The sequence below is a fragment of the Rhipicephalus sanguineus genome, chromosome 1, assembly GCF_013339695.2.
Source record: "Rhipicephalus sanguineus isolate Rsan-2018 chromosome 1, BIME_Rsan_1.4, whole genome shotgun sequence".
Classification (NCBI taxonomy): domain Eukaryota; kingdom Metazoa; phylum Arthropoda; class Arachnida; order Ixodida; family Ixodidae; genus Rhipicephalus; species Rhipicephalus sanguineus.
This window is the reverse complement of record NC_051176.1, coordinates 3,547,824-3,559,257: the sequence shown is the minus strand read 5'-3', so window position 1 is coordinate 3,559,257 and position 11,434 is coordinate 3,547,824. Positions and strand designations below refer to the sequence as shown.

The 11,434-nt window shown below is 51.7% G+C and overlaps 1 protein-coding gene across 1 annotated transcript; it reads left to right on the top strand.

Annotated features, from left to right (window-relative positions):
* Positions 1 to 331: 331 nt before the first annotated feature.
* LOC125756958 (uncharacterized) lies at positions 332 to 4,960 on the top strand. The gene has a single exon (XM_049412043.1). The coding sequence runs from the start codon at positions 332 to 334 to the stop codon at positions 4,958 to 4,960; it is 4,629 nt and encodes a 1,542-aa protein (XP_049268000.1).
* The last annotated feature ends 6,474 nt before the right edge of the window (positions 4,961 to 11,434 follow it).

Here is an 11,434-nt window from a genome sequence, read left to right as displayed (position 1 = left end):
AACGCCTCTCAGCCTTCATGCCTAGCCCCCCTAGCCCTCACAACTGGCGCAGTCGACTCCGAACCATGCCTGGAACGTCGCCTTTTTGCCCGCCTCGTGAAGTGATCCGCCGGACTGGCCGCACGGCGTTCCGTCCTTTGTGTAGCGTCCCCCGCCCGATACGCCTCTCGGCCGCTTCGTCCGAGTCATTTCGTGCCTTTGCCTTTTGTTTCGCCGACCGTCGTGCTGACGCCCACCCGCCCTATGAAGTAGCTCGCCTGCAGAGCCGAAACAGCTTGACCTGCCCGCCTTTTTCGTCTCTCGTGACTCTTGTGCTTTTGTTGTGAACGCCATGCCGCTTGTGAACTGGAGCGAGGCTACGCCTGAGGACCTCGCCGGCTTTACAGCAGACTTCCTCCGTGAAGAGTTGGTTCGCCGAAATCTGGACGCTACGGGGCCGAAGGAAGAAGTGATCAATCGTCTCCTCGCCGATATAGCCCAAAACCGCTCAACGACGCCTTTGTTGCCTTCCCCAGACTCCTCAGCGCCCAGCCAGCGCCCGAACACTACGCCGCTTCCTTCGAGCTTCGATGCAGCCCAAAGTACCGAGTTGCTGACGGGTTTACTTCAACAGCTCCTTCACGTGTCACAACGCGCTGCAGCGCCAGTTCAGGTCACGACTCTTCCAGACCTGTCCGCATCGCTTCCTACATTCAATGGAGACGGCAGCATTTCAGCGTCCCACTGGATTGAAGAGTTGGAACGAACTCGAAACCTAGCTTCGTGGGAGCCTTCAACCGTACTCGCCGTCGCTCTGGGAAAGCGCAGTGGAGCAGCCGCGGATTGGAAAGCAGTCATTGGCCGTCAGTGTCCCACCTGCGAAGCCTTCAGGCAAGCTTTCTTGGATCAATTCAGCGTCAAGCAAACCTTGCTACAGTGGCAACAAGCTGTTACTTGTCGCGTGCAAGCACACGGAGAGAACTTCGTCCACTACTCTCTGGCGAAGTTGAAGCTCATTTCAGGATGCCCAGTCACTCTTACCGACACTCAGCGCATAGAGTACGCCCTTCAGGGCATTTCCGACGGGAACCTGGCCACTACTATAGCAGCACAACGCCCAGAAACCGTCGCCGCCTATATGGACATCGTAACGCAGCTTGACCAAACATTGAGCCACTTGTCTCGTCGACTCCCACGCCCAGGGTATTCAAGCACCAAACTAACAATGCCAAGCCCACAGGTGCCCCGCCACAGTGGAGAGGGCACGAATGTTCAGGCGGTACCAGACAAAACAATACAGCCGCAGCGAATCGCAGCCCTACCACCAGACCAACAAGAGGCTCGGTACCTGACCATCTCTACGAGGCATGGCGCTCCTGCCTACCGTTCTGGCCAGAACTTGGCCGAAGCCGTGTGTTTTCAATGCCGCCAAAAAGGACATCTAGCTTCAAAGTGCCCATCCAGAGCTACTGCCACACAGTCTACAACGCATCCTTCGCCAGCTCTTCACAGCACCCTTTCCGAGACCCTTGATGGATCGCTGGTTCAATGCGCCCTTGTAAACGCCACAATTGCTGGAATCGGCCAAGTGGACACATCTCCAGACAGTGGTTCCAAGGTGACACTTGTTTCTCGTCACCTTGTCAGATCTTTGCCCCTCCTGCCCTGGACCAGACCCCCTCTAGTTGTTGGAGGAACGACAGTGGCTCCTGCTGGTGCTATCTGCTTGAAGATCTCTGTGGGACCCATCACCGGTTTGGTGGAAGCCGCCGCCCTCGATAACAATGCCGTGCCACTTATATTGGGGGAAGACTGGTTTGCTGCCAGTCACGCACAGTTGGCGTTCCAGCCACCCATGCCAACTGAAATTCGTCATTCCACCAGAGGAACAAGTGTGCGGTGCCATGAGCGACTGTTGGCCTGGATGTCGAACGCTGTTATGATCCAGGGGTCATCTTTCAATTACCATGTATCTGGACACCACAGCTCAGCAGGCCTCCAGCGAATGCCACTCCCAGGCCCAGATGAACCCCCGTGGTTAGCACTATCTTGCCAATATGAGGTTTCAAACACCAACGGCCCGTCTTCTGAATGCAAGCAAGGTGCTTCTTCAACAATAGAGGTTTGCATTGACCCATCCTTGCCTGCCGCTCAGGTCGGTAGCCATTTGCCAGCACATCAACAACGGGAAATCACGAGCATTCTTTCGAAGCACACTGAAGTATTCGCTCGTGAAGAGGGTGACTTAGGTCTGTACGAGGGTGTTGAACACTCAATCGACCTTCTTCCCGATGCTGTGCCATACAGTCGATCCCCTTACCGTTACCCTGCTGCAGACCGTCGTTTTCTTGAGGCTCAAACAAGCACACTCCTTCGGCAAGGCATCATTCTTCCAGCCTTAGGACCTTGGGCATTCCCCGCAGTGGTTGTCAGCCGAGGTAGCAAGAAGCGCCTTTGTGTTAACTGTGTGCCCCTAAACAAGATGACTGTGAGCGTCGTGCAATCACTTCCACATGCGGATGACATCATGGATGACATTGCTGGGTCACAGTACTTCGCCTGCCTTGACCTAAAGTTCGCTTACTGGCAAGTTCGCGTTCGTAAGGAAGACCAAGCAAAAACTGCTTTTGTTACCCACTATGGCACCTTTATGTGGACTCGCATGCCATTTGGGCTGAAGAACGCACCTGCCACTTTCCAGCGGGCCATGCAGTCAATTTTTGCCAACCTGCAGCCCCATTGCCCAAAGTGCGGTGTGCGGGTGTACTTGGATGATGTTCTGGATTTTGCGCCAACTTTTGACGAGTTTGCAAGGTTACTTGACGTAGTACTTGGTGCACTCCTTGCCAGTGGATTCAAGGTTTCACTTGACAAGTGCAAGTTTGCTTTGAAGTCTATCAGGTTTCTCGGATTCATTTTGAGCAAACACGGCAAGCAGCCTGACCCTGCCAAAGTCGAAGCCATCATGAAAATCCCACAGCCTGCAAACAGCAAAGCAGTTTTGTCATGGCTCCAGACAGCAAACTTCTATCGCCGATTTGTGAAGAATTTCTCTCGGATAGCAGCACCGTTGCAGAGTCTCATACGGTCTGAGGAGTTTGCCTGGACCAGCGACTGCAATGAAGCCTTTCAGCGAATGCGCACAGCATTAACAGAGGCACCTGTACTGGGCCATTTTGATCCGGACGCACAAACCACAGTCACAACAGATGCCTCAGGAACCGCAATTGGTGCTGTGCTCTCTCAGAAACAGTGTGGAAAAGAAACTGTCATCGAATATGCGAGTCGTGCACTCACTGCCGCAGAGAAGAAGTTGCATAGCAACGTTTGGGAGTGTATTGGTGTCCACTGGGCGGTTACGATCAAGTTCCGACACTACTTGCTCGGCAAGAAATTTTGCCTGTTGAACGACAACTGGACCGTTGCATGCTTAACAGCCAACATCAGGACTTCACGTTGTTTTACGACCATGTTGATGGATCTTACAGAGTCCGACTTCACTGTGCAGCACCATCCAGGCCGTCAAAACGTGGTTGCTGACATGCTGTCACGATTATCTGCAGCAGTCCTCCATCAGACACAGTCACTCGCAGCTATGCAAGCAGAAGACAAAGGGTGTCAGGACCTTCGTCGCTCTCTGTTATCTTCAGAATCGTGGGACCATGACCTTGCCATAATTGATGACATCCTGTACCATAGTGACGCGACTTCAGGTTCTCAAGCTATTGTAGTGCCAGCAAAGATGCGCCAGGCTGTCCTGGAAGTTGTTCATGACGGTGGAGGCCACATGGATGTAACCCGGACACTGACCAATGTGAGAGAACGATACTGGTGGCCAAACCTTACGTCTTCAGTGACCCACTACGTCACAGCATGCCAGATCTGCCAAAGCAACAACCACCCAATATCTAAAAGTGTTGGCAAAATGGGTCTCATGCCAGTGTCGGATGTTCCTTTTGCCTTAATTGCCCTTGATCACATCACAATGCCGGCTGCTTCCGGAAAGAAGTACATTTTGAATGTCAATGACTTTGCCACGCGTTTCATTGTCCCGGCGGCTGTAACTTCAACATCAGCTAAGGAAGTTATAGAACATTTACAGTCGGTGTTCTTCCGCTTTGGTTGTCCTGATGACTGCATGTCTGACCCTGGAGCAGCCTTTGAATCTCACCAGTTTAAGCACTTCATGCACATGCACGGTGCTGAGATTCATTATTCGGTTGCATACCGCGCAGCCAGCAATGGTCTTGCTGAGAGAAGCAATGGGACTTTAGTCTCCGTTCTTCGTAAGCTGTGTCCAACTGACCAGACCTCCTGGGAAAGCAAACTCGAAGAAGCTGCTTTTGCCATCAACACAAGCTACAGCGCCAGCAGCTGTTTCTCTCCATTTGAACTACTTTATGGATACGTCCCCAAGCTCCCATATCAACGCCACCGTCCCGCCACAGCCGGGACCCTACAAGACCGTCTCCTAACGCTGTCTCAGAACAGGGCCGTAGCAGCAAGCAATACCGAGGAAGCACAAGGGAAACGGAAGACAGCATATGATCAGTCCCATCGAGACCACTCCTTCCAAGTCCGCGAGTTCGTCTGGGTGCGCCGCCAAGAGCCTGTAGCAGATGGAACTGGAAAGTTGGCACCCAAATTCAAGGGAATATACCAAATCACCGACCAGAAAACACCCGTTACGTTTGTCGTTAGCCGCGTAACTGGTCAAGGTCCTCGTGATCGACTCCAAGACAGGATAGTGCACGTCTCTCAACTCAAGCACTACGTGCCATCTTATGTCGAGCCTTACATTGTAAAAACCCAAGAGTTGCCTTTGTGTGACTCATCTGGCTCTCCCAGTGTTGGCAATGAGTTGTCTCAACCACCAGTTTCCATTGGCCCTGCACTTTTGCCTCCAGCGGTACCCTCATCGCGACCCCATCGCCAAAGGCGCCCACCCGAGCGCTTGAAGGACTATTCTCTCTCGCAGTGAAGCCACCAAGTAGTGCTTCTTTCCTAGACCAATGGGACTTGGTCAAACAAGGAGGGGCCGGATGTGAGCGCCCGCATGCGCAGTGGCGTAGCGGCCTATCTAATCAGTAGCGCCACCTGCGGCGCCATTACGGCAGATCAACTCCAGGCCCAAGCGAGGGTCGGGACACATTTTAATCTCGCCCCGCCTCCGGCGCAGTCGGCACGTTTTCTTCACGTTCAAATAAAGCGCGTTCTTCTCGTTTACAACGCCTCTCAGCCTTCATGCCTAGCCCCCCTAACCCTCACAATGCATGTCCGGAATGACAACGGTACGAGTTCTACTTCTATTCAACGGCACGAATTCTACCATTCCTCAAGAATGGTAGGCCTTGTAAACCAATCTATGATATGTGTAGGGTGGTAGCTAGAAATAGAAGCCAAGATGTGAAGGAGATAATAGAGGCGGATTTAATTGCAAAGGCGGGTCAGTCATGCGTAAGCGCACCGTCCATTATCTTGTCGTCGAAAGAAACACAGTTTCTCAGTACGTTCACGTAATATCAGCAGTGCTATTTTGTGGCGTCATGAAAAAAAGAAGTTCATATTATGCATTTTCGTAACTAAATGTCAGTTGGAAGTAAGCGCTTGTGTTGTCGTCACCTCCCTTTGTCCCTGTTTGTGCGCGCTTAAGTATCGGTGATGGAAAACCAACTAGCCCAAAAATCAGTGCTCCGTGGGCATCACCCGTGGTGTTAGTGAAAAAGAAGAACGGGACACTGCGCTTCTGCGTTGATTATCGGCACCTGAACAAAATCACGAAGAAGGGCGTGTACCCCCTCCCACGGATAGACGACACCCTGGACCGACTTCACAACGCGACGTACTTTTCGTCGATGGACCTCAGGACCGGCTATTGGCAGATGGAAGTAGACAAAAGAGACCAAGAAAAGACCGCTTTTATAACACCCGACGGCCTCTTTGAGTTCAAGGTCATGCCTTTCGCTCTTTGCTCGGCACCTGCGACGTTCCAACGCGTCATGGACACCGTGCTGGCCGGATTGAAGTGGCAGACGTGCCTTGTGTATTTGGACGACGTCGTCGTGTTTTCCTTGACATTCTACGAGCATCTCCAGCGGCTTGCGGCAGTACTTCAAGCACTCAAGACCTCTGCACTGACCCTGAAGCCAGAAAAATGCCGATTCGCGTACGATGACCTCTTGTTTCTGGGTCATGTGATCAGCAAGTCTGGAGTTCGCCTAGACCCGCGGAAAACAGCTGCCATCGCCGACTTCGCGCCATCCACCGACAAGAAGACCGTGCGCCGATTTCTCGGCTTATGCGCCTATTACAGACGCGTCGTCAAAAACTTTTCACGAATCGCCAAACCACTGACGCTTCTCACGAAGACTAACGTGGAATTCAGGTGGGAAACTGCGCAAGTGCAAGCATTTCAAGAACTTAAACGACGCCTGCAGACGCCACCCGTACTTTCGCATTTCGATGATTGCGTCGATACGAAAATACACACCGACGCAAGCAGCGTAGGACTCGGTGCCGTCCTTGTGCAAAAGACTGACGGGCTTGAAAGGGTTATCAGTTATGCTAGCCGGTCACTATCCAAGGCAGAAGCCAACTATTCCAGAACAGAAAAGGAATGAATTGCCATCATATTGGCTACGTCACAGTTTCGCTCCTACCTCTATGGCAGGCTCTTCAAAGTTGTCAGTGACCATCACGCCTTATGTTGGCTAGCTAACTTGAAGGACCCTTCAGGTCCTCTCGCACGATCGAGTCTCAGGCTTCAAGAATTCGACATTACCGTCGTGTACAAGACAATTATTATAGCGCAAAGCAAGACGAAGACAAAAAGGTTCACAAAGACGAGCGCTAACTTCCAACTGGGTTTATTGTGCAGAACACGAAAATATATAGGTGGTAGAACCACATGACAGAATATGAGCAATGCAAAGAATACCAAAGACATACAAAGAAACCAAAGAAAACATCAAGGAAAAGCAAAAACCAGAAAACAAAAAACTATCACTAGTTGCGCGCGCCGACACTTTCCAGAAACCTTAATTCCTTCTCTGAGAGAGACAAGGAAGGCCTGCTCACGCATAAGTCTTGCTCACGTGCCATCTGCGCAGCCTCGACGATGATTCGGGTACGGTCATCTCTGTGTTTATACAGCGTCACTGTGTCTTCGAAAAGAGGCGCACAGTTGCAAGCAGTACAATGCTGTGCGAGGAACCCATCTTTCCCGTTTCTAACATTATTAGCATGTTCCCTTAGTCGGTCGTTTAGACACCTTCCGGTCTGTCCGACATAACAAGCACCACAGGAAAGGGGGACCCTATACACAACTTCCCGCGAGCATTGCACATACCTAGTCCTATGTTTAATGTTACATTCAGCAGATGACTGCTTCTTGAGGGGACTTGTTGTTTTAGCGAGACTTATTAATTATCACGGTGCAGAAAATAGCACTCGAACGCCGGCTCGTTTCGCGACTTTCTTGAGTCTGTGAGATATACAGTGTCTGTACGGAACGACGGCTATCTTTTCACGATCTTTTGCTATGTTGCCCGGAGCTTGTCCTTTCTTTTGCTTTGCCTTACTAGTCCGGAAGATGGACTCTGCGACAGACGCGATGAACGCCTCTGGAAATCCTGAAGCCATAAGTCGGGACACTTGAGCTTTGAAACTCTCATAAATACTGTGATGGCACGACCTGTTCAAAGCATTCACAAGGCAGGTACGTGCTATGCCTCGCTTCACTAGCTTGCTGTGGGCGGAAGAAAATGGAAGCAATGGTTTCTGCGCACGTGGTTCGTAACGCTTACATTGCTCATATTCTGTCGTGTGGTTCTACCACCTATATATTTTCGTGTTCTGCACAATAAACCCAGTTGGAAGTTAGCGCTCGTCTTTGTGAACCTTTTTGTCTTCGTCTTGCTTTGCGCTATAATAATTGTCATGACCTACCAACTAGCCCAAGCCGCTATTCTTCTAAGTCGTGTACAAGTCCGGACGAAAACACTCTGACGCCGACTGCCTGTCGACGCGCCGTGCCCTCGTGCCCCCGTCGACGCGCCGCCGCAACACGACGACGACGGCGACTGCTTCCTCGGAACTGTAAGTGCCGACGACTTCGCCCAAAGGCAACAAGCCGACGCGGCACGGGGGGGGGGGGCTTATTGGAGTACCTCGAGTGCAAGACCGCCGTTGTTCCGAAGGTATTCAAGCGAGGACTGCCGTCGTTTTCCTTACGGAACGGCTTTCTCCTGAAGAACAACTTCTCGCCACTTCGAACCGACTACCTTCTTGTCGTGCCCTCATCATTGCGACCAGAAGTCCTCTAGGCCCTACACGACGACGCGACGGATGGACACTTCGGTGTTTCCCGCACGCTCGCCAGAAGAAAGGAAAAATACTACTGGCCACGCCTTGCTGCTAACGTCGCTCACTACCTTAGGACATGCAGAGATTGCCAGCGACGGAAGACACCGCCTACTAGGCCAGCGGGACTTTTGCAGCCAATCGAAGCACCTCACCGGCCGTTCCAGCAAATCGGGATGGACCTACTGGGGCCGTTCCCGAAGTCGACTTCCGGCAACAAGTGGTTCGTCGTAGCAACTGAGTACCTCAACCGCTACGCCGAGACAAAGGCCTTGCCCAAAGGCAGTGCCGCCGAGGTAGCCAAGTTCTTCGTGGAGAACATCGTCTTGCGTCATGGCGGCCCAGAGGTCCTCATCACAGACAGAGGTACCGCCTTTACTGCGGACCTAACTCAGGCGATATTAAAATACAGGGAGAAGCCACCGCCGCACCACCGCCTACCGCCTGCAGACCAATAGCCTCACCGAGCGTCCAAATAAGGCCATCGCAGACATGCTGGCCATGTACGTCGACGTTGAGCACAAGACGTGGGACGCCGTCCTTCCGTACGTGACCTTCCCTTACAACACGGCCATCCAAGAAACGACGCAGATGACGCCGTACAAACTTGTCTACGGAAGGAGCCCGGCGACGACGCTCGACGCCATGCTACCCAACGTCACCGACGAAGAAAATCTCTACGCCGCCGCTTACTTACAACGTGCCGAAGAAGCTCGACAGCTCGCCGGCTGTGCATCAAGACCCAGCAGCACAGCGACAGCCGTCGCTACAATCTTCGACGACGCTTCGTGGAGTACCAGCCCGGCGACCGTGTCTGGGTCTGGACGCCAATACGACGCCGCGGACTGAGCGAGAAGCTTCTTCGGCGATACTACGGACCGTACGGGCTACTTCGACGTCTCGGCGCACTCATACGAGGTGGTCCCCGACGGCATCACGAAATCTCAGAGGCACCGAGCTCGACCAGAGGTCGTGCATGTGGTGCGCCTTAAACCGTACTATGCTCGTTAACGCACCTGATGGCTCTAATGTTTGCTTGCTTTATTAGTTTTCTTTAGTATTGCATGTATTCATGTTCGGTTTTTAAGCATCGGGAGGATGATTTAATTTTTCATGAGTTGAAGCTTCACCCACAAAGACTGTGGGCAACGCGCTACGCAGGCCGCGCCGCGATATGTAAGAAGCTTCGTCATTGTTTCAGAACGTTCCTAAGATTGCGCGTCGCATGCGAATGTTCCAGCTTTGTCGAGTAATAACGCCGCCACCAGCGATATCGCTGGAAAGTTCGATACCGCCTGTATAAAAGTCGACGCGCTTGACCACTTGTCAGTTGATCGACGGTCGACGCTCTGTTCGCAGCTATCAAAGCATACCGTGTGTATTGCTGTAAATTAACTGTCGGTTTCCCGGCCACTGGTTCGGCCAAATAACCAGTTTCATCTTGAAAACGCCGACTGCTGTCTTCGTCGACGTCACGACCACGTGACAATATGATGATCCTTTTAGAGAGCTGAAATGCTCTCTGAGCCTGATGTCCAAACATCGGCGAGTGTGACCGATGTATTTACGTCCGCAAGAAAAAGGAATGCAAGTTACTACATTGCAAGTTCAAGGGACAAAACACATACCATGCCTAATGGTACACGGAGCCTCTTTTTTTGTTTCCCTTACTGCACATGCGCCTCTGCATATTGGGCAAATGGCGCCCACCTTGGTTTTCGTGGGGACAACAATGCCAACATCATGGCGCGATGCCACCTTTTCGATGCCATGAGAGAGCCCATTGATGCACGGGATAACCGCGGTCTGCTTCTTGTCTACATTCCGTACCTTTGTGGTGTGCTCTGCTCCTTCTTTGACGGCATTTAGACATTTGAAGCTGGCAGTAGTAATGGCAGTTTCCGGGTACCCAGCTTTTCGAAGCTTGGTCACTTGCCCATCCGCACTCTGTGCCAATAAATATTGGCAAGCTTTGTTTATTGCCGTGTAAATGCAAGAAAAAGCGATGCCTTGCTTAACAAGTTTACAATGCCAGGAAAGGAAGCTGAGAAGGGCTTTTAAAGAACGAGGATCGTATTGCCAGCATACATGTGAACCCCCTCCCCCCAGCGTAATCTGCAAGTCTAGAAACTTAAATATATTGTTTTTGGGTGTCTCAAAGGAGGAACAAAAGCCTTGGCCATGATCATGAAATATTTTAAGCACCTCAACTACCTTGTGGTCGCAATTCGCAAAGTAATCATCCACGTATCTCATAATTTATGGGTCACGCCACAAAGTTGATTGTTAATGCCTCTGCCCGCCTTGGCCAAAAAAATTTGACTCAGGACAGGTGCCACTCTTGACCATATTGTCACGTGGTCGTGACGTCGACGAAGACAGCAGTCAGCGTTTGCAGGATGAAACTGTTTATTTGGCCGAACTTGTGGCCGGAAAATCAGAACTAGAACTACAGCAATACACGCTGTACAATGATAGCGGCGAACAGGGCGTCGTCCGTCGATCAACTGACAACTGATATTGCTGGAACTTTCCAGCAATATCGCTGGTGGCGGCGTTATCTCTCGACAACGCTGGAACATTCGCTTGCGGCGCGCAATCTTAACAAAACGATCTACCAGAATCGTGAAGCTTCTCAAACATTGCTTCGGGGCCAGCGTCGAGCGTTGATAACCGTCCTTGCTGGTCAAACTCGAACACATCAAAATAAAAGCAGAAGCGGGCGTGGCATTGCCCCCCTCTGAAAAAGCATCGTCCCGATGCTTGCAACAGAACATGGAAAGGAAAAAACAAGTGCGTACACAAATAAATTACAATAACAAAGGAAAAAGTAGAGTCTCCAGGGTCGCTAACGCGCAAAAAACGGCTTAAGGCGCACGACATGGACGACTTCAGGTCGTGCGCGGCGTCGCTGGGAGTTCGTAATGCCGTCCGGGACGACCTCGTAGTCAAGAGCGCCGTGACGTCGAAACACCTTGTATGGCCCGAAGTATCGCCGAAGTTTTTCACTGAGCCCACGTCGGCGTATCGGCGTCCAGACCCACACACGGTCACCGGGTTGGTACTCCATGTGGCGTCGTCGAAGATTATAGTG